This window comes from Sorex fumeus, unplaced genomic scaffold (assembly GCF_029834395.1).
Source record: "Sorex fumeus unplaced genomic scaffold, SorFum_2.1 ptg000063l, whole genome shotgun sequence".
Lineage (NCBI taxonomy): Eukaryota > Metazoa > Chordata > Mammalia > Eulipotyphla > Soricidae > Sorex > Sorex fumeus.
Genome location: NW_026606120.1, coordinates 35,609,381 through 35,637,145, shown reverse-complemented (window position 1 = coordinate 35,637,145; position 27,765 = coordinate 35,609,381). Strand labels below are relative to the sequence as shown.

General features: G+C 45.0%; 1 protein-coding gene across 2 annotated transcripts in view; it reads right to left on the bottom strand.

Annotated features, from left to right (window-relative positions):
• Positions 1-20,139: 20,139 nt before the first annotated feature.
• Positions 20,140-27,765, bottom strand: part of SNX4 (sorting nexin 4) — a 72,526-nt gene continuing 64,900 nt past the window's right edge. The window contains exons 12-14 of one of the 2 annotated variants that reach the window (XM_056126854.1): positions 25,600-25,745; positions 23,658-23,772; positions 20,140-21,410 (exon numbers count right to left, since the gene is read on the bottom strand). In XM_056126854.1, the coding sequence (XP_055982829.1) occupies positions 21,363-21,410; positions 23,658-23,772; positions 25,600-25,745 (309 nt within the window). In that variant the 3' untranslated portion in view covers positions 20,140-21,362. The remainder of the gene's footprint in view (positions 21,411-23,657; positions 23,773-25,599; positions 25,746-27,765) is intronic. The other variant, XM_056126855.1, reaches the window with a different exon arrangement.

The window sequence follows — 27,765 nt, the reverse complement described above, 5'->3', positions numbered from 1 at the left end:
CCTGATTCACTGTTCTTTATTCCACAGTAAGTGAGATCATCCTGTGTTTGTCTTCTCCGGCTGACTTCACTCAACATGGTATCTTCCAGTTTCAGCCACGTTGTGGCAAATGGCATGATTTCATCATTCCTTGCAGCTGCATAGTATTCCATTGTGTATACATCCCACGTCTTCATAACCCGTTCATCTGTTGTTGGACACCTCGGTTGATTCCATATCGTAGCGACCGTACTGAGAGCAGCAGTGAATGCTGGTGTGTTTGTGACCTTTTGAGAGTGTTTCTATGTCCTGGGGGTAGATGGTCAACAGTGGAATTGCTGGGTCATAGGGCAGTTCAATCTAAGCTTATTGAGAAGCCTCCGTGCTGTTTTCCACAGGGGTTGTGCCAGACGACATTCCCAGCAGCAGCGGATGAGAGTTTCATTTTCACCCCAGCCCCGCCAACAGATTGTTCCTTCTCTTTCTGACATGTGCCATTCTCACTGTCATCTGATTTGGATTTCTCTGGTGATAAGTGATGCTAAGCATATTTTTTTGGAAGTAAAACCAGATTTTATTTGAGGGTTTTTAGAAAGGGGAGGGAGGGAGGGAGAGCAAGGGAGGGTAATGCACTCGAGAGAGAACACGGGCTTCTCCAAAGGCGGGGAGAGCCTTAGTACCCACCTGAAGAGGGGAGATGCGGGTGACACATGTGCTTGGCTATTGGGCACAAGCAGCACATGGACTCAACAGCATATATGCCAACACTGAGCATCTTTTCATGTGCTAGTACTGGCCATCCACCTGCCTTCCTCTGAGAAGTGTCTGTTCATTTCCTCTCCCCGTTTGTTGATAGGGCTTTGAAATTTTTTTGATCTCTTTGAGTACATTATATATCCTAGACATCAAACCTTTATTCATTTATTTTTAAAAAAGTTTTCTTTTCTTTCTTTTTTTTTTTAGGGGGGAGGGTCACACTTGATGCACAGGGGTTACTCCTGGCTCATGTAGTCAGGAATTACTCCTGGCAGTAATGTGGCTCCCTGGGAATAGAACCCGGGTCAGCCACATGCAAGGCAAACACCCTACCCGTTGTGCTATCGCTCCAGCCCACAAACCTTTATTTAATGTGTTGAATACAAATATTTTTTTCCCATTCAGTTTTATTTATTTATTTATTTATTTATTTTTTTCCTTTTTGGGTCTCACTCGGAGATGCTCAGGGGTTACTCCTGGCTCTGCACTAAGGAATTACTCCTGGCATTGCTCGGGGAATATGGGATGCTGGGAATTGAACCCGGGTCGGCCGCGTGCGAGGCAAATGCCCTATCTGCTGTGCTATCGCTCCAGCCCCCCCACCCCCATTCAGTTTTAGCCTGTGGGTTTTTTGTTTTTGTTTTTTGCCATGCAGAACTATCTGAGGTACAATCTTGAAGCAAACACACAAACTTTTATGCTACTCTGATCCTGTTACCTAAACTACAGTGAAAAGAAAATGAGGCTGGAGAAATACGACAGGGAGGCAAGATGCCTGCCTTCCACGTGACCGACTGTGGGTCCAGTATCATGTGTGGTCCCTCAGTTCCCTCCAGGAGACATCAATGAGCACAAATCCCAGAGCACAAAACAAAACAAAGCAAAAGGAAAATGCATATCTTATAGTTTGTCTAAAATAAATGCACTTAAATTAAAAAAAAGATGACTGGTTCTTGAACACACTGCTCAAAAATTTGTAGTATTTGCTCTCTACCAGGGACATGGAATCTCAATTCATTTTTTAAAAAAATTATTAAAAATTTTTAATCCGGAGAAGCGCATGAAGCGCTGAGAGGAGGATCAGGCGGCCGAGGGTGCACCAGCAGGGTTGGGGACCGTGGACCATCACCCCATTGAGCAACACAAGCGCCGGCTCTGCACAGCAGGTTGAATCCACGGGCCTGACCTTCCCAGGACAGCTGCTTCTGCCGCGGTGCCATCCCGCCCAGCTGCCAACTGCCTCTCCTCCCCCAGAGATGCCCTTTGGGACCATCCGAAGGAACTTGAGCACAGCACAAAGGGTCTTTAAGGCATGTTGTGAAGAGATGCAAAGGGGAATCCTGGGGGACACACTCCCTGGAGGTCTCTCCACAAATGGGGCAGAGTCCCCTCTCAGCCGCTCCAGGTGGATCCCCGGTGGCCACAAACTTCCAGAAGAAAAACCCAGGTACGGGAGCAGGGTCTGAGGACAACAGGCCAGTCCCTTCCCATCTCCCCGCCCGCCCCCTCGGGTCCCGGCCTTGATCCAGAGACTCCCATATGAATCTCAGCATGGACTAGCCCCGTACAAAGATGTCTGGGCCCCGGTCACTTACACAGAATCCCAGAAGCGCGTGGCCACAAAATGACATTCATAATAAGCAACAGAAAATAAAATATCTAGAATCTGCCTTAACGGCTTGATTCAGTAGTGAGAAAAATCAAAATAATGGTGATGGGAAGGTTAATTTAGTGGTGGAATTGGTGTTGAAATATTGAATGTAATCAATTGATGTGAGTAAACTTAAGAAAATAAAATTTGAAAAATTAGAAAAAAAAGACATGTTGTCATGTACACATTTTGTAATGACCCTTTTTCCCGGCGTAGCAAGCATTTATTTATGAGGCATTCCAAGCCATTCCAGAGTTTTGAAGCAGTGATGAAATCCTCTCTCTCAGAAGGGAACGCCTGAGCTGACTGCATTTCGCCCTCTCCACAGAGAAGGGGAAGGACCGGCCTGCCTTCCGGAGATGTACACCAGAGAACCCCAGTGTCTGCACAGAACTAGCCAGATGAGGACAGGGCCTGCCAACGAGGTAGGCAAAAAAAAAAAAAAAAAAAAAAAAAGGGCTGTTTAGGTTTTCAGCTTTCAAGTACTTCTATGCAACTTACTTTTCTTTTCGTCTTTTTCTTATTTTCAAATCAGAAGTGACTCAAAGGGCCATAGATGTGGGACAGTGTGTAAAGGGCATGCCTTGCATGCAGCCAGCCAGGCCCTCCAGGTGGTTCCCCGTACATTGCTGGGAGTGAGCACAGAGCCAGGAGTAACCCCTGAGCGCAGCTGGACGAAACCCAGAAACATACAAAAGGAAGTGACTCAAATTAAGATGAAGACACCCGAGACCAAATCTTTTTTCCTTCTGCTTTCCCAGCAGAATCATGTGTCCTTGTAGACTGAGGTAACCACTTACTTGCTCTCCTGCATTCTTGAAAGAGGAAAACGATTTTGCCATATAAAACTCATCTCAGTGTCCTTTTCTGAGTCTGAAGTTGCTGGTTAGTGCCGCAGAAAGCTTGAATAGAACTTTTTATAGTATTTGGAAACTTTGCTTCTCTGGGGGTTGGGCGCTGTGACCACCCACCTGGCTGGCAGTGTGGTCTCTGAAAACTTCCTTTCTCTACCCAACTCCTCCTTTTTAGGGAGGTTCTGTGAGGTTTGCTCAGGTGCATTCACCGGAAGCTCATGGGCTTAAAATGCCCTCCCTTGCGCTGCAGCCTCTCTGGGGGCCAAGTGGGAGGGAGGGAAACGATAATGCGACTGTTTTGGTGCTGAAAATTGACACGTATCTTTTCGAAATAAAGAATCAATCCCCCCAAACAAACACTGTCCTCCCTTGTTCATAGATTTGCTCGAGCGGACCCAGTAATGTTTCCATTTTGAGACTTGCTGTTACTGTGTTTGGCATATTTAATAAGTCACAGGTAGCTCGCCAGGCTTTGCCATGTGGGCAAAATACTCTCGGGTAGCTTGCCGGGCTCTCTGAGAGGGGCGGAGGAATCGAACCCAGGTCGGTTGGATTGGCCGCACGCAAGGCAGATACCCTACCGCTGTGCTATTGCTCAGCCCTGCAATCCCTCCAATAAAATGAAATAAAATAAAATAAAAATTTTAATCAGTAATCACACAGTTTAAAATAATAGTTAAAGCTTTACGGTAAAACCATAAAACTATCGCCAGCAGTTCCCCCCACCCAGTTGTTTTAGCAACTTTCTTTTTTTTTTAATGGGGGGGGTTAGAGCACCCCCAGTGGTGTTCAGGCAGTGCTCCTGGTACTGTACTCGGGGTGCCGGGAGAAGCCCTGGGCTGGCCGTGAGCATGGCATGCCCTGTCCCTTCTGCTGTGGCCACTTTGCCATTTCTCTCCTCACCTCTCTCTGGCTGCGTCAGATGAGCGGCTGGCTCCCTTTGCCTCTCACTGTGCTTGGACAGACCAATGATCAGGTTTCCATTATTATAATTATGCAAATATTGTAGCTGCAGAGCCATGGACATTTTGATTCTCTGCACCCAAACATTCTTTTCTTCTGACTGGAACAGCCTTATCTTTTAATTGCTTTCTGTATACGCCCGAGCCACCCCACACCAAATCCAATAGTTCACATTCGTCAAGTCTATATATAAGTACACAATCCCCACTTAAAAATTTTTAAAATCTTATTTGAGGGCCATACTCAGGGTTTACTCCTGGGTCTGTGCTCAGATTCTCCTGTCAGTGGTTGCGAGGTGGGGGCCATGCACAGTCCCAGGGAGGGGGCCAAGGCCATACCTGCAGAGCACCTTAACTCTTGTGCTCTCTTTGCTCTCCCCTAGGGGGCCTCAGACTGGCCCCATCCACCACTGACTGCATCCCGGATAGTATCTTCCTGAGTTTCTTTTGTTGTTAAAAAGCACAGAAAAGATGGGACAGAAAAGATGGGCTTTATTGGCAAGAAAAGAACTTACATAAGCTGGGCAGCCTGTCTAACCAGTATGGGCTGCAGCACAAGCTTCAGTGAACGGGGCTCTGGTTTTATATTTGGTAGCTAGGGTGATGTAACTGCCTCTACATATTTAGCAGGTTTTCAGGAAACTCATGTGTATTTATGAGGGGGAGAGGCCGGTGGGCTTGTGCAGCTGAGGAATGTACAATGGCCTTGTGCAGAAAGCGGGCAGAGTGTCCTCAGGACGGGGTTTGAGTGTGGGAGTGCAAAGAAAGGGAAGGAGGTCCGGACGAGCTCCCCCATGCAGTGTCCGTCCCCGTGACCAGCCACGCCAGGGGACCTGTTGGTGGGGAGCCGGGGGCCACGCCCGGCGGTGTACGGACACACTCCTGGCAGGGCTTGGGAAACTGAACTGGTGGTGGCAGTTCGCAAGACACACGTCCGAGCCCCTGGAGTATTCTTCAGATCGTGTGGGTACAATCAAAGTCAGAGTGAGAGCCTCCAGAACACAGAACGGGAAACAAACAGTGCCAGGGGCTCTCTCACAGGGGGCTTCACTCCCTCAGCTCAGTCTCAGTTTTAGGGGGAAAAATCCATTTTTTAAAAATCATTGAACTACACCCGCCTTCCCCAAGGCCAGCTTCCTCCTAGGGCCAGTCCCCCAGCTCTTGGTTCCTCTGCTCCGAGTGTGAGTTATTTCCCTACAATGCTGCTTCATACCTTGCAGACGAGCGAGATCCTTGTGTCCGACCTCCCCCTCCGACCCATCACGCAGCATACTCTCCCGATCCATCACAGTTTAGGGGGAAACAGAAAGGGCACCGAGGTACCAGAAGTCCTGTGTCCCGGATGCCACCCTGCACTGCTCTTCCGTGGGAGCGCCAGGGCTCCTGAAGGTTCTTCGCTCCGGTTTTGCTGGATTGTCTCCCAGGAGCTGTTGTTTGTTTGCTTGAGGGCCACACCTAGTGTGCTTTTGAGTTACGGGAGCAGGGAGTTATTCCCTGGGGTGTATGGTAGGCCATGTGGTACTGGGGATGGTCCGTAGGAGTCCCACATGCAAAGCTCTCTCCTCAGCCCTTCTGGTAGCTCTCTGAGCCAGAGCGTACAGGCTAGTGGCTGCATATCCAAAAATGTCTTTGTTCTTCCTGCCCACTGAATTATAAAGACCTGACTATTCTTTTCTGGCTTTTAGGAAATTTTGCATTTTGTATGGGCAAGCCTGGTGCTATTTTGATGGTAATTCTTTGTATATCAGTTGCTTTCTTAAGACTTTGTCTTTTGCTTTTAGACCAGCCTGTGTTGGGTTTTACTCCTGGCTCTGCACTCCAGGTGCTAGGGATGGAGCTGGGGTTGGCTGTGTGCAAGCCCTGCCTGAGCGCTCCAGCCCACTCGGACTCTTCCTAATATGTGTCCCCCTAAGCGTATGGGAAGAGATGGGAAACTGAGCTTCAAAACTGTTCTTGGACATGGGCTGGGGCAATAGCACAGCTGCTAGGGCGTTTGCCTGGCATACGGCCGACCCGGGTTTGATTTCCAGCATCCCACACGGTCCCCTGAGCACCTCCAGGAGTCATTCCTGAGTGCAGAGCCAGGAGTGACCCCTGTGCATCGCTGGGTGTGACCCAAAAAGAAAAAAAAACGGTTCTCGGCACAGACTTTCAACCACCTGCTCCCTGCAGCCTCTGCTCCCGGGCAGCCCAGGTCGGGGCAGGCTCCAGCTGTGATCACACTTCCCAAGCAACACTCTTTAGCTTTACCTCTTAGGAAATGCTGTGAACACTTTTTGTACAGTCATTTCTTCTGCAGTTTCCTTTGTCCTTAGAGGTACTTTAAAAATATTGCTGTCATTTAAGAGTAGTTTTGAGAAACCACAAAATTTAATTTTGTATGCACAAAAATCCATAAATTATCTTGTGAATGACTAAAAAAGCCCAGTTAAAACGGTTTTTAGATAAAACAGAAATCCGTGAAGCAAAAACAGGACAAAGATATCCTTGAAAATTTTAGTTTGAACAACCTAAGAGAGCTAAAGAGTTTATTTACAGTTTCCTGTCAGTGTCTCTGACAAGAAGCAGGGGTCTAAAATCCCTGTTTTTAGGAGAGAGGTTTAGAGTACCATTCATTCTTCCCGTGCTTTTGTAATGTAAAATAACATGCTATTCTGCAAATCCAGAGATGAACTGACCTGTTATCTGTTTGCTTTGTTCTTTGGGGGGGGGGCACACCTGGTGATGCACAGGGGTTACTCCTGGCTCTGCACTCAGGAACCACTCCTGGCGGTGCTCGGGGGACCCTATGGGATGCCAGGGATGAAACCTGGGTCGGCCGCATGCAGGGCTAACAGCTCCCTGCTGTGTTATCACTCCAGCCCCTGTCCTGAGATGTGACTTTGGAAATTTGGCTCTAAGATTCCCCTCCACACGACTTCATCAGAATCTGCATTTTAACTAGATCCCCAAACGATTCACAAGCACATTAAAATCGGAGAACTCAGATGCAGCAGTGAATCTCGGAAGACACAGCTCCCCAGAGATCTCTTTGGGCCCTCTGCCTGCCCGCTCCAGGTGAACCACCGGTGGCCACAAACTTCCAGAATAAAAACCCAGGTAGGCGGGCGCAGGGTCTGAGGACACCAGGCCAGTCCCTTCTGTCTCCCCTCCTCCCCCCACAGGGTCCTTCCCCCACGAGCTGCCTCCAACCATACTTAAGTTCCCCTCCAGCTTTGATCCAAATGAATCTCAGAATGAACTAGCCCCCAACAGAGATGTCTGCCCCCACCCCCACCCTCATTCACTTACATATTTAGAATTCCAGGAGTGAATTCCGGGTGTGACCGGGGTGGGGTGGGGGGGAAGCCAAAAAACTATTTGATGAACCCTAAGCTAATGGATGGGCTGGAGCAATAGCACAGTGGTAGGGCGTTTGCCTTGCACACAGCCAACATGGCCGACCCGAGTTCGATTCCTCCGCCCCTCTCGGAGAGCCCGGCAAGCTACCGAGAGTATCTCGCCCGCTCGGCAGAGCCTGGCAAGCTCCCCGTGACGTATTCGATATGCCAGACACAGTAACAACAAAGTCTCCAATGGAGACGTTACTGGGCCCGCTCGAGCAAATCGATGAACAACGGGAGGACAGTGACAGTGACAGTGAAGCTAATGGATGCCTATAGGTTGCCCCAGTTGTAAAGTCCGTCCGCAGATGAGTGGTGGTCACTGTTCCTGTAGCAAAGCCCCAGCTGAATACAGCGTTCCTCTTCACATGCCAGGCTGTGGTGAAATGCTAGACCAGTTCTCCAGGTTTATATTTTTTTAATTTTTAAATTTTATTTTCATAAGGTTGTTCACATTGATTGATTACATTCAATGCTTCAGAACTAATCCCACCACCATTACACCTTCCCACCACCGGTCAAACCTGTCTGCCACAGGCAGATGCTAGATAATTTATTTTCTATTGCTTATAATGAATACCAGGAGGAATATCACTCTGGCCTTCACCAAATATTCCGAACAAAAGGCTCTACAGTGAGTTCAGGAACCACTGGGTCAGGGAACCGGGGTGGGGGTGGGCAGTGGGGTTGAGAAGCCTCAGCACTGGTGGGAAGGTCAAACAGGCCAACAGTGGGGTGTGTCTGATGAGGCTCAGGTATGTCTTGCTCCTGATTGTGGGGGAAAGATCTGTGTTTCCAAGCATTTTGCTATCTGAAGGATTGTCATTGATGCTCTTTATCAGATTTAGGAACTTTTGTTCTATTCCAAGATTTGGCAGGGGCTGGGCCAAGGCTGGCATGCAGAGCTCAAACCCAGGCACTCCACTCGGCCTTCTGAACAATCTCTCTGGCCCTCTATTTCAAGCATTAAATCACACGCTAGTGTTAATTTTCTATAATGTTTCTTCTGTATTCATTGAAATTATGAGGTACCACCTTTAATTTTTTCCATATATGACAAATATCACTGAAATGCTGATCTGGCCGATCCCCGGGTTCTGTGACACATCCTACTGAAGGCATTGTCTCGTATGCTATTTAAAGTTTATTTTTCCCCGTGATTTACAAAGCTCTTGATGACAGTTTTAGGCATTCAGTGTTCCAGTGTCAGTGTTCGTCCACCAACACTGCAAGGCCCCTTTCCTCTCCCACCTGCCTCTTCAGCAGTGTCTTCTCTGTTTTCTACTTTGTGTCATTTCTAGTATATGTGCTGCCTAATACACTGTCATTACACAGCCTAATACACAAGCACTCTGTCATTTCTTAATGAGAGAACCATGATTTCCAAGGTTACTGAGAGTTGTTTTAGGCATGTAATATTTCAACATCAATCCCACCACCAGTGTCACCTTCCCTCCACCCGTGCTCCCAAAGTCCCTCCCCTCCCCATCTGTCATACGAGTCACAGCGGTCCCCGCGTAGATCTCATGTGCTCAGTGCTGAGCGGTTGTTTTGGGTGCACAGCTATGCCACTCATGCTTAGCACCAGCCGTAGCCCCTCCACCATCCTCCCCGCCCTGACTTCTCTCCTTCTCTTTCTCCTCTAGATTCTGGGGTCAAGGGTGATCTAGGCATCCCCCCCTTGACTGTATTTCCTCATCCCATTAGCAATGTCTTTTTAAAGTTGACTTCTTCCCGTGCAGGCTACAGGCTCAGACAGTGTTCAGACTGTTTCCGATGGAGACGGCAACCCCATCTCCATCCACCAGCATGCCCAAGACCTTTCATCAAGCCCTTACCTATTTCCCTAATATGGCAGATCACAAGAATCAAAGCCAACCTTACATTTTAGAAAAACTCACTTGATCCTGGTACATCATGCCTTTTTATAGACACTGTTAGATTCAGTTAGCTAACAGTTGAATGATTTTTTTCCATTTATGTATTTTTCCAATGTAAGACCTATAATAACACCACCCATCTTGTTCCTGATATCATATACACTTTTTTTCTTTCCAGTTTTGCTAGAGACTTAATTTCATTAATCTTCTCAGAGAATGAACTTTCATTTTGTTTGTAGAAGTGGGGATGGAACCTTACCCAGGTCTCACACATACAAGGCGATGGATCCACTGAGTTCCAGCCCTGTGCGCTTGAAAAAACAACTTTGGGGTTGGAGAGATCGTGCAGCAGACAGGGTACTTGCACTGTCTCTTGTCTGTTGCATAAACTGTTCTTGCTTCTCCCGGAGGAAGCTTAAGGTTTACTCAGTTACTCCCACAACAGTGCCCCGGAGGCACACCCAATTCCATCAAACACTGATAATCCCATATTGCTTTTCTCTTTCCTTTATGTTATTTGCATGGTTTAGCAACGTCCTTTTTGATTAGATACAGGAAGGCAGTTGATGTTATGCTTTGTAAATGGGAGTTAATTGACTCTAAACAATATTTACTTCTGGGCATCCATCCTATTTATCTGACTTCAGCCTCAGTTGCCCTTACTTCCTAACACCCCCAAGAGGAGGGTCCCAGCGAGGGCCAAGGATGGACCCAGGGCAAGCTGTAAGCTACCCTGGTTTCGAGAAGGGACAGGCTAAGTGCCATAAGAGGCAGTCAGTTAAAAGCACAGTCCTGGAATAAACTTTGTCATGACCCAAAAAAGAAGGAACTGAATAAGGACCCTGCTGGGGTTAGGAAAGACTAACCTGGCCTGAGGACTGTAGTTTGGGACATATGGCAAGATGTCCTCAGGAAGAGCCAACCTGTAAGCTTAATATATCTCTTACAAATCATATATATATATATGCCTCTCGGAGAGCCCAGCAATCTACCCGTGGCCTATTCAACATGCCAAAAACAGTAACAATAGTAACAGTGATGTGTCTCATTCCCTTGCTGAAATAGTCTCCAATACGGCAGCACTGGGAAAGACAAGTAAAGAGGGACTGCTAAAATCTCAGGGCTGGGACGAATGGAGATGTTACTGGTGCCCACTCAAGTAAATCGACAAACAACGGTATGATAGTTATACAGTGATATCTCTTACTGTGTTCATACAAAATGAACATGGCCGACCCGAGTTCGATTCCTCCGCCCCTCTCGGAGAGCCCGGCAAGTTACTGAGAGTATCTCGCCCGCATGGCAGAGCCTGGCAAGCTACCCATGACGTATTCGATATGCCAGACACAGTAACAACAAAGTCTCCAATGGAGACGTTACTGGGCCCGCTCGAGCAAATCGATGAACAACGGGAGGACAGTGACAGATTAGTAAGAAGTAAATTTACTATGATTGTTTAAATGGATTATTCGCTGAGGAAAGGAGAAAGCAGATCTAGTAATCTGGAGTACTGAACCTTCAGATGAGGTTTTGTCTCGAGTTAATCTCCTGGAAGAACTTCCCCTGAAGGAGTGGCTTTACAACCGTTTGTTGTTATAATGTTCAACTTCACCTACGTGTACCCTCACCCTTCATGATTTCTATATAATGATGCTGTAAGGAAGAAGAGGAGGGAAGAAATAAGTACACTGGGGAACGACGTCACTGACGTCAGTTATGGCCGTAGTCTCGGTCACCAGAGTTCCATCATCCTAGTCTCCCCGAGGACCTCAAAGTCTCTCAAGTCTGTTTTCCTCCTCGTCTTCTTGTTGTCTTCTCTTTGTTGCTGTGCTCTCTTTTTACTTCTTCCTTTGTGCTCTGCTTCTGTGTGTACCACTGTATTCTTCTCTCTCTCTCCAACCATGGAGACTGACCGACCATCTGACTTCTGTGACCTTCCAACCTTGGCAACCTTCGAACCACCCCAGCCCCTTATAGCTTAGTTTATATAGAAATCATGTAGGGTGGGGATACAAAGGTGGGGTTGAGTATTAACCAATAGCAAAGAGAGGTAAGGCCACTCGTCCAGGAGATCAACTCAAGGACAAAATCTCATCTAAGGAAATTACTCCAGATTACTAAGGAGATCCGCTCAAGGGTGGATTCTATTCAGGGTGTGTTGCTTTCTTCTTTCCTCAGCTAGTAATCCACTTAAATGGTTATAGTAAATTTACTTCTAATATTTCTAGCAATGTCATTTTGTATGAGCACAGTAAGAGATATCAAACTTAAAGTTTGGTTCTTCTTGAGGATATCTCACTATATATTCCAGATCACAGTCCTCAGGCCAAGTTAGTCTTCCTAACCCCAGCAGGGTCCTTATTCAGTTATTTATTTTTGGGTCATGACAGAGTTTATCCATAACCGTGCTCTTAACTTATAGTTAAGTATTATGGCACTTGGGCTGACCCATTTGAATGCCAGGGTAGCTCACAGCTTGCCCTGGGTCCATCAGTCCTTCGTCGGGACCCTGTTCTTGGAGTGCTAGGAACTAAGGGCAACTGAGGCTCAAGTCAAGTAAATACAGATGCCCAGGTTAAATATTATTCTAGAGTCAATCAACTCCTGTGTTACATAGCATAGCATTAATTGTCTTCCTCTGTCAATACAAAAAGCACATTGCTGAATAAATCATACAAATGACATAAAGGAAAGAGAAAAACAATATGGGATTATTAGTTGTGCCTCAGTTGCTCTGTTGTAGGAGTGGCTCAGTAGACCTTAAGCTCCCTGTGGGAACAGCAAAGTGTTATCCAACAGATGAGGATGAGAATGAAATAATAGACCCTGATGACCAACCAGCCGGGAGCCTGTTCCTTCCTTCTTCGCTCTTCACTGTTGGCTGGCCAGGGGAATGGTTCTCGGCCACCCAACGCACATGTACCGCATGTCCATGCTTTCTGAACTCAGTGGCCAAACGGGTTCCGTCCTTGCCGCTGTGTATGGTCCACTGAACCCTGCCAGGAGTGAGACCTGAGAGCAAAGCCAGAAGCAAGCGAAGTTGGATGAGCCCAGTGCCCACGCAAACAAACGCCAGCAGCTGAAAACCTCCACATGCCACAAAGGTTGCTGTGCTCCGGCCAGACTCCAGTGCTCCAGATGAGCCTCACCCAGAAACCAGTCTGTTGAAAAACTCAGGCATGCGGGTTCTGTGACTGAAATCTCCAGGCTTTCACCAAGTCTGGGATGGGCTACCTCACACCCCCTAGCCAGCTCCCTGTATTTCTGGAAGCCCTGGGAATCACACACACCCCAAAGCTGCCACTCAGTTAAAGATTTAACCCCGCCTGTATCATCCCATTATGGACTCGTGGCTGAGTGACATCTTAACTCTACAGCACTGATAAGCCAGGAGTATGGAGTGCAGAAAGCAATCAATCTTGATTAACAAAACGTAAACACCGAAGGCTTAACCTGTACAACATCTTACATGGGGGCTTGATACCTCCATGGTGAGATACGACAATCTTCACCAACATTCTTCTAAGGAAACATTTTTTGATCATTCTTTTAGCAAATTGTCTATAACAAGCAATATAAAGTAAATTATTGAGGGCCTGTGATGGTGGCAGGCTTAAAGGGTGGTTGGGAAAATTGGAAGTAATGGTGGTGGAATTGGTGCTGGAATATTGAATATAACAAATCATCACAAACAGCTTTGTAATAAAACAAACGAAAAGAAAAATAAAAAAGAAGGAAGTCCTGAGCACATTTTCGGTGGCCCACCCACCAAAAAAAAAAAAAACCAACCAAATAAACAAACAAAAAAACAGTCCAAAAAACCCAAACCAACCTTAGGCTTTATTAATGCTATTATTTGTGGTACTGTTATCATTGATTTTTGCTGTCTCCACCCCCCCAGCATCTTTACAAATATAGGCATATTTAAAGTTACATAATCTGGGAAGAAAGCACAATCCTACTGATTTGGCATCTTATAATTTCTCTGGGTTGCTCAATGTTGGGGCTGGAGCAAGAGCACGGCAGGTAGGGCATTTGCCTTGCACGCGGCCGACCCGGGTTTGATTCCTCCGCCCCTCTCGGAGAGCCCGGCAATCTACTGAGTGTATCCCACCCACCCACATGGCAAAGCCTGGCAAGCTACCCACGATGTATTCAATATGCCAAAAACAGTAACAAGTCTCACAATGGAGACGTTACTGGTGCTCGCTCGAACAAAGCGATGAACAATGGGAGGACAGTGCTACACGGCTACTCAATCTTGAAAGAAATTTCTAATTTCTTTTTTAGGAAAAACTTTTAAAAAATCTTTGAAATAATCTTAAGTTTTTGGGCCACACCTGGCGATTCTCAGGACTTGTACTCAGGAATTACTCCTGGAGGTGTTTCCACATGCAAGGCAAGAGCTCCACCCACTGTCCTATCTCTCTGGCCCCAGGAGAATTTATCCAGGGTCAGACTATGCATATAAATTTAAAGAGTAATTGTAAGGACACAAAATATCTAGCATTCCTGTTACATGACTCTTGTTTTTTCATTCCATTCCAAACTGGGTGTGTTTCTTCTAATGATGGTTGAATTTTTTTTTTAAATGTAGGAGAACTGCTATTTATTCAGCCACTGATTAGCTGATTGAATTGGGCATGAACTGCACCTTACTTTTTTTTCATTTTTTTATAATTTTATTGAATCACCATGAGAGCAGTTACAAAGCTTTTGGGTTTATGTTTCGGTCATACAATGAAACACCCGTCCCTTCACCAGTGCCCATTCTCCACCACCAAAAACCCAGTATACCCCCATCCCACACCCTCCCCCCACCTGTGGGGCAGATGATTTCCACATTACTCTCTCTCTTTACTTTGATCACATTCAACATTTTGACACCAGACCCACCGTTATTATTTAGGATTTTACCCCAACACTCAGATCTGCTGAAAAGGCAACAGTAGACAATTTGTTTCCCATTGCTGGTTAAGAATAACATACAATGTTGTTGCATGGCTGCAGTAGTGGCCGCAGGATTTTGAAATTTTGAAATTTGAACACTTAAATCTGGAGGGATTTCTGCCAAAAGCCGCTGGGTTTCCAGATTTGTTTCTGAGTCTCTAGGATCATGGCCATTAAGCAGCTTGATCAGGAACCAGAGAGGCCGTTTGTGGGTGGCGACTCGGACTCTCGTTGGGGTGGGGAGGAAAGGGTCGGTTCCACCCCCATCCTGTGAGGCCCCGCGTGTCTCGTCACTGTGGGCCCAAACCTGACTGTCCAGTGGCCAAGGCATGAAACCTTTTCCCACCTGGGGTGGCCCAGCACCGGTAACCTACTGCAGGGACCAGACGCATTTCTGCCAAAAGCCGTTGGGTTTCAAGATTTGTTTCTGAGTCTCTAGGATCATAGCCATTAAGCAATTCGATCAGGAACCAGAGAGGCCTTGCCTCCGATTATATAGCTGAGCCCGAGGTGGTTTGTGGGTGTGTCTCCCAAATACCTAACTTTTGGCCATTTACTTTCTTGGTAAACTTTGCCCCAAGATTTTGGTGTCTGGCCAAAGGCAGAGCAGCAATTTTGGGGTATCTGGAAGTCCGACGGTGCCATCAGGCTGCTGATGCACTCGCCTCACAGGTACAGATTGACCTGCTGACGGCACCATACCGCCATGGTTAAATTTTTTAAGCACCCTCAATTCAATTCCTGCTTTGGATGCAGTATTGTAATTAGCAATGATTCATTCATTTATCCTTACTCAAGTATTTTGATGTAAGTAAAGGCGAAGTGTGACTTAAATTAATTTTTATACTTTGACTATGGCAACTGCATCCCATGTGCATTATCAAGATGAAATCTTCCTCTATATTATTTACACTGATGTAACAAGCCATCTTCCTTTAGCTATAACCTGTAGTATTCTTTTTTATATTTATCTTTGGAGCTCTAAGCACCCTTTTAAAATCATTTGAGCTCTGAATTTTAATTATACTTGTTGGACCTGATAAGTGGTACTCAAGAGGCCTGGGAGCCCCCCAGGGTGTCCTGCTCAGAGGGACGGGCTACTCCTGTGACCACCTGAGGATGCAGTGCTGATAGGCCTGCCATGCTGGGAATCCCGGAGATACCCAGCTGTATTTGCAATGCTCCCTAAACCACACCAGGATCAGCTGCATGCAAGACACAGGCCTCAACGCCAGTACCATCTCTTGGTCCTAGTTCTGATGCTTAAATACCGAAAATGGTCATGCAGATATTACTGTTTTCTCTACGGGTATCTGATTTCTAGCATGAAATCCCTTTAAAAGTTTCCCTTTTGTCTCTTTTCTGGGAGGCCATACCTGGTAGTGCTCAAGTGCCCTTCCTGGCGCTGTGCTCAGTCACTCTCGGGACCCTGCAGTCCCAGGACTAGACCTAGGCCTTCCACATGCAGAGCTCTGGCCTGCTGGGCTATTTCCCCAGCCTCCATATTTTATTCTTTATCATGTTTTTGGAGGATGCCCGGCTATGCTCAGGGGTTCCTCCTGGCTCTGTATGCAAAAATCACTCCTGGTACTGGGGATGGGACGCTGGGGATTGACTCCAGTTGGCAGGCATTCGACCTCCTGTACTATACCCCCCAGATTTTTATTTTAAAGAAATGACTGTGCTGCCAAATAAAACGCATTTCCAAAACCAATCCATCAAGATATTCACAGCTATAAGCATATAACAAAATGGATATTTATACATTCTTATTTTATTCAGTCTTTTTAAAACTTTTTTTTGGCGATATTGGGGATCGAACCCAGGGCCTCACACAGACAAAACATGTCCTCTACTAACAGCTGCATCCTGGCTCCTATCTGCACACTGTAGAGGAAATAATCACTGTATCACGGTCGTCACTATTCATCGATTTGCTTGAGCGGGCGCCAGTAATGTCTTCAATCACCCCAGTCCTGAGATTTCAGCAGCCTCTCCTTACTCGTCCTTCCCAACGCTGCCGTATTGGAGGCTCTTTCAGTCAGGGGAATGAGGCCCGTTATTGTTACTGTTTTTGGCATATCAAAGACGCCACAGGTAGCTTACCAGGCTCTGCTGTGCGGGCGGGATACCCTCGGCAGCTTGCCGGGCTCTCTGAGAGGGACGGAGGCCCTCTTGGAGGGAAAATATATCTTTTAAAAAATATATGATTATGGGGGCCAGAGCGATAGTACCTCAGGTAGGGTGTTTGCCTTGCATGTGGCCAACCTGGGTTCAATTACCTGGCATACCATATGGTTCCCAGAGCAATGCCAAGTAGTAATTCCTGAGTGCAGAGCTAGGAGTAATCCTGAGCACTGCCAGGTGTGACCCAAAAAAGCCAAAAAGATTTAAAAAAAAAAAGGCAAAAACTATACAATTCTGTTTACTAAGCTGCTTCTGTAAAAGCTGTTTGTTGACTCCCCATTGTTGGGCCCCACCCAGCCACACTCAGGGCTCCTCCCAGGCCGCATGAGGGGTCGCTCACAGTGGTGCTAGAACATGCAGTGCCAGGTATCAAACTCAGGCCTCCTCCGTGCAAAGCAGTTCCAGCCCACTGAGCTAGCACTCTGGCCCCCAGCTTTTGACTTAAAAATTTAAATAAAAAACTTATTGGATCACTGTGAGATACAAAGTTATTGATGATTGAGTTTCGGTCATACAGTGTCAAGCACCCAACCCTTACCAGGGCCCACTTCCCTCCACCAATGTCCCGTTTCCCTATTGTCACCCTGCGTACTATGGCAGACGTCTTTCTTACTGACCTTTTCCCTTTAGGCACTGTGGTTTGCAATACTGTTTCTGAAAGAGTGTCATGCGCATCACTTTGCTCCTTTCAGCACCCAGCTCTTGTCCAGAGCGATCACTTTCCTCCTTTACTGGCAGTGGTCCCTTTCTGGCCTACCTGTTGTCCTCCCCGCTCTGTGACAAGAATCTTACTCAGACCAGTCCTCTTGCCTTCATTTCTACTGTCTTTGGGCATTACACTCCTACGTTGCTCTACAGCCCACAAACGAGTGTCCTCATTCTATGTCTGCCCTCTCCCTTGGACTCATTTCACTCAGCATGACACTCTCCATGTCCGTCCATGTATCAGCAAATTTCATCACTTCATTGTTTTCATTTCTATTTTTGGGGGGAGTATGGGGCGGGGAGCCTCACCCAGTGGTGCTCAGGGCTTACACTTGGCTCTGTACTCAGGAATCAATCCAGGCAGGGCTCAGGGACCATATGGGATGCAGGAGGCTGAACCTGGGTTGGCCAGGTTTAAGGCAAATGCTCTCCCTGCTGTACTATGGCTCCAGCCCCATTACCTATTTTCCCCTGATGGCCATGTAGTATTCCACTGTTCTTTTAGAGGGGAGGAGGGCAGGGCATGCCTGGTGATGCTCAGGGGTTACTCCTGGCTCTGCACTTAGGAATTACTCCTGGTGGTGCTCAGGGGATCATATAGGATGCCAGGAACCAAACCTGGGTTGGCTGCATGCAACACAAGTGCTTTACCTGCTGCTGCCCCTGTACTATCGTTTTTTTTTTTTTTAAATCTAGTTATGTGTTCTTGGGCACTTGGGTTGTTTCCAGATTTTGGTTACTGTGAAAAGTGCTGCAATAAACACAGGGTTACAGGTACCTTTTCTGCATCAGCTTTTGATTTTTAACTGCAAATGGCAAGTACTTTATTTCATGAGTCAAGAAACAACACAATCAAATAGAAATGTGTGTTCACATAGATGACTTTTGAATGTAACAATTTCATCTTTTCAAAAAAGTATAGGGAAAAATGTATAGGGGTCAGGGAAGTGGTAAAGAATATTCCTTGAGGGGGTGGGGTGCTGTCAACAGGTCAACTGTACCTGCGGGGCAAGTGCATCAGCAGCCTGACAGTGGCTTCAGGCTTCCTAATACCCCCAAATTGCCGCTGTGCCTCTGGCTGGATCCCAACAACTCAGGACCAAGTTTCCTGAGAAATTCAACGGTAAAAAGTTATGTGGGAGCCACATCCACAAACCACCTCTGGCTCAGCTATAGAAGCTCATTTATTGGCCTTGCTTCCGAGATCCAAAAGTAAATCTCAAAAGAGATCAAAAGCCACAGTTAATCTTGGATCGGGCTGGAGCGATAGCACAGCAGTAGGGCGTTTGCCTTGCACGCAGCCAACATGGCCGACCCGAGTTCGACTCCTCCGCCCCTCTCGGAGAGCCCGGAAAGCTACTGAAAGTATCTCGCCCGCACGGCAGAGCCTGGCAAGCTCCCCGTGACGTATTCGGTATGCCAAGCACAGTAACACAGTAACAATCTTGGATCTGTGCATGGCTGCACAGACCGGGGTAAACTGGAGGGGGGCAGGTTAGCCTGGTGCCCACCCAAGCAGAACCCACAATCCAAAATCACCACCATGCCCTCAGTCAGACTCCACTGTTAGAATGGACCTCACCGAGATATTAACTCACCTGTTGAAAATTCAGATACGTGGGTTTTGTGACTGAAATCTCCAGGCTTTCTCGGAGTTGGAATGGGCTACCTCCTCCCACTTCCAGTATTCCTGGAAACATGGACAGTCATCCCCATGAACCAGCTCCAGTGCCACCATGTAAACTCTACTCCCAGCCTTGCTTCTGAGACCCATAAATAAATATCAGCAAGATTAAAGGCTACAGTTAATCTCAGACCCGCGCATAGCTGAATAGACTAGGGTAAATGGGGGGGGGGGGGAGGGGAGGTTGGCCTGTGCTTGCCCAAACAGAGCCCCCAACAGCCACTTGCTCCCACAATCCAAAGTCACTGCCATGCCCCTGGCCTGACTCTACCGTCTCAGGATGGACCTCACCAAGACCTAACCTGTTGAAAACTCAGATATGTGCGTTTTGTGACTAATATCTCCAGGCTTTCTCGGGGTCAGGATGGGCTACCTCCCCACAACTCCCTCTACTTCGGAAGCCTTACATCCACACCCCAAAGTGGCCACCCAGTTCAAAAGCTACTCCAGCCTCACCATCCAGATAAAAATACTGAATGCCCTGAACAAACACCATGACGTCTTAACACCTGTACTGCAAACCATAATGCATAAAAGGAAAAGGAGAGAGAGAGCAAGAAGGAAAGTGCTTCCCATAGAGGGAGGCTGGGGGTGGGGTGTCGGGGATGGTGGGAGGAAAACGGGGGCCACTGGTGGTGGGAAATGTACACTGGTGGAGGGATGGGTGCTGGATCATTGTATGTCTGAAACCCCATCATGAAAACTTTGTAATGATCTATCTCATGGATATTCAACAAAAAATTAAAAAACAAAGTAACGTGGAGTTCCTGTCCCCTTCAGTCATCTTAGTCAGTGTCTCAATAAACAGCACATTTGAGAAACAAACACTCCCACGTTTGAAAAAAAGAAGCATGTTTACATGTGCAAGGACCTTGGTTCAATCTCAGCATCGCAGGCTCCCCCTCCTCTACTTCTTCCCAGCACCACCGTGACCCCTGGAGCCTAATGCACTTGGCCTCCACAATAAAAAGAAACTTGAAGCAACTCTAAGTACTGGACCAGGAGTACTTCTGAAGCACCAAAGGGTGTGCCTCATTTTAAAAGCTAGAAATTTCAAAGCAACTTATCGTTTCAGCACACTATTTATCTTTCAAAAAGAAACCAACATTTTGATAAGGCAAATTTACACAGGTAAACACTTCAACACAAAATTTAGCATGTACTGGTATGCTTTCTTACAGGGCATCAGGTTCTAAAATGCATATATCACTTGTTAAAAATAACCCAAACCATTTGAAAACCAGCACAATACTTTATTTTTAAGTTTGGCAACAGCACAAAAATCCAGTAACATTTTAAACATGTAAAAAAGTCAAATGCTAAACAGTACTGGGAATTTTTTTATTTTTTTTTACATAATTAGTAATGAGTACACATTTAAGATTCTGAAAAGCAAGCACAATGAGGGAGCTTGGCTTCTGAAAATATACCACAAATAAGCACACATAGAAACATAATTTATCTTTACAAAAATTACAGCCAAGCAATAGGAAAGGATGTGAATAATGAAGATGTTAACACAGTTACCGCATATGTCTCATACACTGAAATGCTACATCTGTACCCTGAAGTGCCATGTGTAGAGAGCCAAACAGAGGAGATTTAGGCTCATTGCTGAGGTTAAGAAAAATTTAAGAATTTAATGCTTATACGTAATATGTAATAACATATTCAATTAAAACTTTCTATATAGCAAGTTCTCTATCATAACAATGTATATTCTTCTACTTACTCTGAGAAGTTGTCTTTTTCGTTGTTAATACAAAATTTTGACCAATATCAAAATTCCGGTAAAACAAAAATTGAAGGCATTTTCTAGTATATGTGGACGTTACTGGGGACATCATTGAATGTGAGAGAAAATATTTGATTTCACACTAGGTTTCTGCTGAGCCTTGTCAAACCAAACAGCTCAACTATAAGGCAAGAAAAACTAACCCTCCTAACAGTATTAGCGGGTCTTACCAAGTAAAGATAGAAACTCAATCTTAGGGAAAAAAAACACAACAACTCCCTACATACACAGATGTCAAACAGTTGACACTGAAACAAACATCTAGAAATTACTTAACATCTTGACATCAAGTCATTGGTTCAGAAGCCTGACAGTCTGTTGGTATGTATCATCAAACAAACATTTTAGAATCAGCACCAGTCCCCAAAACCTCAAATTATAATAATTAATCTTTACTATTAAAATACATCCTATCCTTCTTATGCAATATTAACACAACTACAGTTAAAATTTAAAAAGTTAAATCTAATCAATTTGCATTTCATGTTTACTGGGTTAACAACTTAAATTAAAAATAAATTTACTTGTGCTTCTGTTTTGGGACATTTTGATTGAAGAGAAATTCGTTTCGAAGGATTACATCTTGCTAAAGCATTCCTTAGCATTGGTCCAAACTTGAATTCCCTTAAAAAAATAAAATATAAAATAAAAAGGGAAAATTAAAAAGTGATTTTGGAAGGATTTAGAAAGCTGCAATATTTGGGTTATTTGCATACTAGGGGTTCTTGCCTACTAAGTTTAACTTTTTGGAATAATTAATAACAAACAAGTCCAGCAAATAAAATACTGTTCTGGCAATGGCTAGTACTAGTGAACAGATAATGTTTCTGAAAAGGAGAAACAATTATTTGCATGTAATCTCTCTAATAATGTTTTGATGAAAGATATTTTATGTTAAAGAACCAAATCCCTCTCAATGGTAATACCAGTAATCAGCAATGTTGAGTAATATGAGTAATATAGTTAATATTTTAAAAGTAAAACAGTGTGTTTGGAAAAAAGTACAGGAAAATCTAAAGAATTACAGAAACAAAGATTTTTTGTTTTTGTTTTTTAAAATTCTTTATTTATTTTTGCTTTTTTTGGGTCATACCCAGGGATGCTCAGGGGTTTCTCCTGGCTCTGCACCTAGGAATTACTCCTGAGGGTGCTTGGAGGACCATATGGGCTTCTGGGGATTGAAACCATCTTGGCCGCGTGCAAGGCAAACACCTTACCCAGGAATGCTCAGGGGTCACTACCACGATACTACCACTCCGGCCCCAGAAACAATTTTTTTTTTTTTTTTGCTTTTTGGGCTACACCTGGCAATGCTCAGGGGTCACTCCTGGCTCTGCACTCAAGAATCATTCCAGCAGTGAACATATATTTTCACTAACAGCATGAATGTGTAAACTTGTTTACTAAGTTACTATCTTAGGGTACACGTAGGTCATATGCCAGTAAATCGGACCAAACTGGCTCAGGGTTACTCCTGGCCACGCTCAGGATCCACTTCTGGCAGTGCTGGGGACTGAACCAGAGTCCAGAGCAAGTGCCTTAATCCCTGGATTATCTCTCCAGCCCTGGGACATTACATTCAGATATGCCTAGAGGATGTCACTTTTATTCAGAGATTAACTCCTATCACCTGCAAGTACCCACCCTCAAGCAAAGGGAGGAAAAAGTTATTTAAGACATTATAAGGTCTGTAGTCTGCATTTTACTTTAGAAAAGAAATAGAAAAAAATCACAAGAAGCATATGCCCTGCATCGTAAAACAACAGGAAAAAAACTCAGAAAAACACAACCAATTCTAAAAAGTTTGTGACCTGACCTTTCAGCTTCCCAGTGACTAAGGAAAGCAGGTAAGAGAGAGAGACTGTCAGTGTGGAGCAAATCGGCAGAGGCAGGAGGAAACAGAGCAGCACAGAAACAGGGACCCACGGAACTCCAACCAACTCCACACAACTCCACACCACGGAACTCCACACAACGTCAGCACTTGTGTGTGCACTGACTGGTAAGACCCCACCAGCTTGTAGCCAGACTAAGTTTCAATGTTCATCACCTTTAACAGCATCAGTTACATGAAGTTACTCTAAAAACAAGTCTTTTTAACAATCAAAGCATTTTCCCAAAATAATGCTTCAGCCATTTTCCAATTATAGAATGCATCCCTCTTAAGAGTAGATTTGGGGGGGGCTGGAGCGATAGCACAGTGGGTAGAGTGTTTGCCTTGCACATGGCCGACCCAGGTTCGATTCCCAGTATCCCATACGGTCCCTGAGGACTGCCAGGAGTAATTCCTGAGTGCAGAGCCAGGAGTAACCCCTGAGCATCGCCGGGTGTGACCTAAAAAAAAATGGATTTGGGGCTCGAGAGATAGTACAGGGGTAAGATGCTTGCCTTGCATGCATGACGGTCATCTCTGGTTAGATCCTTGGCACCACATATGGTCCCCTGATCCCTGTCAGGACTCATCCCTGAGCATGACAGAGGAGCACAGAACTTGGGCACAGTCAGGTGTGGCCCCTAATCTCCAAAACCAAAACCTCTCCTAGCAAAAGAAGCGCACTTACTGCCCTCTAGGAGAACATTGCATAGTCAAAGAAAAGTTGTCAGAATGTATTTTCAAAGATAATTTATTAACTGGTTATACAAATGTGAATCTTATAGATGAGTGGAATCTCAGTAATTGATACTTTGGTTACAGCACTTCTTAAAAAAGTTAAAGTGATTTAGCACTAGGACACATTCTAGAAAGGAGAGAGGAATAACCTTTAAAAATTAAAACAACAATTCTTTGATCTAAAGTAAGAAAAGTTAGTTTTAAATAACTTTGTAGACATTTCTAAATATACAAGTACCTTCACAGGAACCAAAACCCACCTTTTTGCACATACTGATCTGCATGACTGCATAACTTATGAGAGCCTCCTTTAAGTCACGGTTCTTCTGCTCTTTGAAGCGTTCAATATCAGCCCAAGCATTTTTCACAAATTCTCTATAATAAAATATGGTTACTATTCTTGCTTAAGTAAACTATAAATTCAAAGAATCAGTTCTCATCTGACATGGTATTCGTCCAAATAAAGGTAAACAATAGCTTTTGTAAGACATTTCTGTTTTTTCTCTTCTTGAAAATTATACTAGGGAAAGAGAGACCATCATACATTCTTTGACATTTTAATAACCCATATTTTTGTCAGAAGAACTTCAGCTTTGGGTTAGGATGTGGTTCCAATGGTAAAGCCCAAGTCTTTTATGTGTTAGGCACATGCTCACTCCCCGAACTGCCAAGTCCCAGGCACCACAGGGACTCCACAACAGCTTAAAAAAGGAAAAAAAAAAAAATTCCTGCTTCAGATTATTCCTGTTAACAGAGACTAATGGTCCCTTGAACCTGCTTTCAAAGTCTGACAGACGAAAGATCTGAAAGGTAACATGAAGTAGCTTCCAGGGGCCACTGGATTAAAAACTTTCTTTTTTAAAAGATCAAGACTGTATATCATATTTATTATATACTTGCATTAAATAGGGCTGAAGTGATAACACAGCAGGTAGGGCGTTTGCCTTGCACATGGCCGACCCGGGTTAAATTCCTCCGTACCTCTCGGAGAGCCTGGCCAGCTACCGAGAGTATCCTGCCTGCAAGGCAAAGTCTGGCAAGCTCCCTGTGGTATATCCAATATGCCAAAAACTGTAACAAGTCTCACAATGGAGACGTTACTGGTGCCCACTCGAGCAAATCAATGAGTAATGGGAGGACAGTGCTACAGTGCAGTGTGCATTAAATAAAAGAATTTTAAGAATTCTGAGTGATATTTGTCTATAAATGAGACTTTAACTTACATTATGCCAACAGTTCTTAAAAAAAAAAATTACCAGTCCCAGGAGTGCTCAGGGGTTACTCCTGGCTCTACTGAGGAATCACTCCTGGGATACCAGGGACTGAACCCAGGTCAGCGGAGTGTAAGCAAGTGCCCTACCTACTGTACTGTCTCCTGTGCCCTACCTATGGTCTCCGGCCCTGCAGTTCTGAAAACTAATAAAACCAATTCAAAACCAAGGATGCACTCTTGCCTGCCCTGGCTTACTATCAGATGAGTCTAAATAGTGATGGCAGACCTTAAAAAATTTAAATTTCTAGAAATAGTTATAGAGTAGTTATATATCAAGACCTATGCAAGGCATTGGAATATAAAGATAAAAAAAAAAGTCACTGACTTTGAAGAAATTGTAATTTGGCCATGAACAGTCACACAACCACCCACCCACCCAATACTACGCTTCTCAGCGAATCCAGAGCACAGGAGGCAGATGTCTTGCACGCACACGACTGATCCATACTCAGTCCCCAGCACCCCATGCTGTCTCACCAGGAGTGATCCCTGAGTGCAGAACAAGGAATAAGTCCTGAGCTAACAGGTGTGGCACCCCCCCCAAAAAACAAAACACAAAACAAACTGTTCAGCTACAGCGGCATGATGCCAGTAGTACAGGAGGAGGCCTCCTGAAGGAAACACACGCGAGCGGGGCACGGACAATGATCACACTGTGTCAGATAATGAGTAAAGGCACTGGCCATGTGCAATGAACAGAAGTCCAATAAAGTGCATGAAAATAATAATTCAAAGACGAAACTCTCTTTTCTGCACACTGAAACGGTTTCTATTACATGATCGCTGATAATTTTTTAAAGAAATTAAATCCCTGAAGTTTCTGAAGAGCAAGCGTAAAGCAGGGGTGCTAATGGAAGAAGAACTGCAGCAAAGAAACTACCTGCCAAGCAGTCCTTGTTTCGCTTGGTTAGGCCCCTCCACACTCTTACCTGCCTTCCAAGTTTTTAGACTTCAGCTGCTGTTCTCCCTCACCGATCTGTTCTTCTAGCACCTTTATTCTGGCTTCTCTCTGCTCTGGAGTTTCTTGACCAAAGAGCTTGTTAGTCATTCCCTTCAGAGAAAATGTTCTCACAGTCTAAGGGGAAATGTAAACATGCAACAAAATAGTATTCAATCTTAAAAAGGAAAGAAACCCAAATACACAACAACATGGACTACAACTCTGCAGACATTATGAGGCAGTCACAAAAGGAAAGATACTGTTCGCTTCCATTTAAGTGAAGAATCTAGAGTCATGAAATTCGTACAAGGAGAAAGCAGAACAGGTTCGGGTGGGTGCCAGGCTGGAGGAGGAAGCTGACAATTGATGTTTAGTGGGTACAGAGTTTCAGCTCTACAAGAAAAAGTCCTGAAGGTTGCCTGCATAGCAATGCTAAAGTACTTAGTAATAATTAACTGTATACTTAAAAATGGTTATTAGCATGGGAGCTGGAGAGACAGCTAATTAGTCAGTGCATGTGTTGTTTGTGGGAGGCTAGGGTTTGAACCGGGAACACCATGCACTCTGAGCAAAACCAGGAGTAGCCCTCAACCACTGAGTGTGGCCAAAAGCGAACAAAAATGGTTCATGACAAATTTTATGCTTTGCGTATTTTATTAGACTAAAAATGTAAAGAAAAGGGAACGTGAAAATTTCCGACACCTTAAAGCTCTCTATAAGCCTTATAACCAGGGAGCTCTTATAATGATTTCTAATCCTAGAATAATACAGAAAACCTCTAGGTGAAGTATAAGGGCAACTTTGTATTTTATATTAGTGCACCTATTTTAAAAACTATTCTGAGGGGCTGGAGTGACAGCACAGCGGGTAGGGTGTTTGCCTTGCACGTGGCTGACCCAGCTTCAATTCCCAGCATCCCATATGGGTCCCCGAGCACTGCCAGGAATAACTCCTGAGTGTATGAGCCAGGAGTAACCCCAGTGCACCACCAGGTGTGACCCAAAAAAAGCAAAAAACCTCCAAACTATTCTGAGGTTTAAAAAAATAGGTAAAATTCAATAGGCAAAAATGGAAATAAAAGCCTAGTCACTTGGGAAAAGTTTTAAGTTTCAATGCTTTAACATTTCCACACTCTCTAGTTTGAGAGAAATTCCATTCACATGTGGGAGAACCAAATTCCCTTTGTAGAGACCAGAATTTGGAGATAACAAATGGCCTGGGAAGTTCCTAAGTTTTAATCAGGGGCCAGAGAGATAGTATAGTGTATACTATACTATAGTATAGTATACACTACACTATACACTATAGTATAGTATACTATACTATAGTATAGCATTTGCCTTGTATGCGGCTGACCCGAGTTTGATCCCCTGAGCATCACCAGGAGTAATTCCTGAGCACAGAGCCAGGAGTAAGCCCTGAGCACCTCTGGGTGTGGTCCACTCCCAGCCCTTGCAAACAAAACAAAACAAAACAAAAACCCTAAAAATAAATAAAAGGCTGGAGAGAGAGAGAATGGGTTAAGAGGATTTGCTTGCATATAACTGACCCTGGATCAATTCCTGGTACTACACATGGTCCCCGGAGCAGCATTAGGAGTGACCTCTCAGCAGAGTTTGGTGTGGTCCGAAAGAGTGACGAAGTAGTAATTAAAAAAGTAGCACTGTCCTCCCGCTGTTCATCGATTTGCTTGAGTGGGCACCACTAACATCTCACAACAACTTGTAAGACTTGTTACTGTTTTTGGCATATTGAATATGTCATGGGTAACTTGCCAGGCTTTGACGTGCGGGTGAGATACTCTTGGTAGCTTGCTGGGCTCTCCGAGTGGGGTGGAGGAATCGAACCCGGGTTGGCCACATATAAGGCAAATGCCCTACCCGCTGTGCTACTGTTCCAGCCCAATTAAAAAAATAAAAATTAAAGTAAGCCAAGCGTGGTACATACCTGTTTCATGGTCAAAGGACTTTGACCACATATATCTATGCCACTTTGCAAAGAGTAGCAGTGGTGACCTTCGGAAGCAAAGTGCTTGTTAACTATCAAGTAGCTTCTAGAGCCTGTGCTCTACCCTTCTGAACTAGATCATTAGGAGTGCTAATAATTCTGAGACTAACTTATGCCAATTAAATAGCCAGAGTAGGAAGCTGATGAT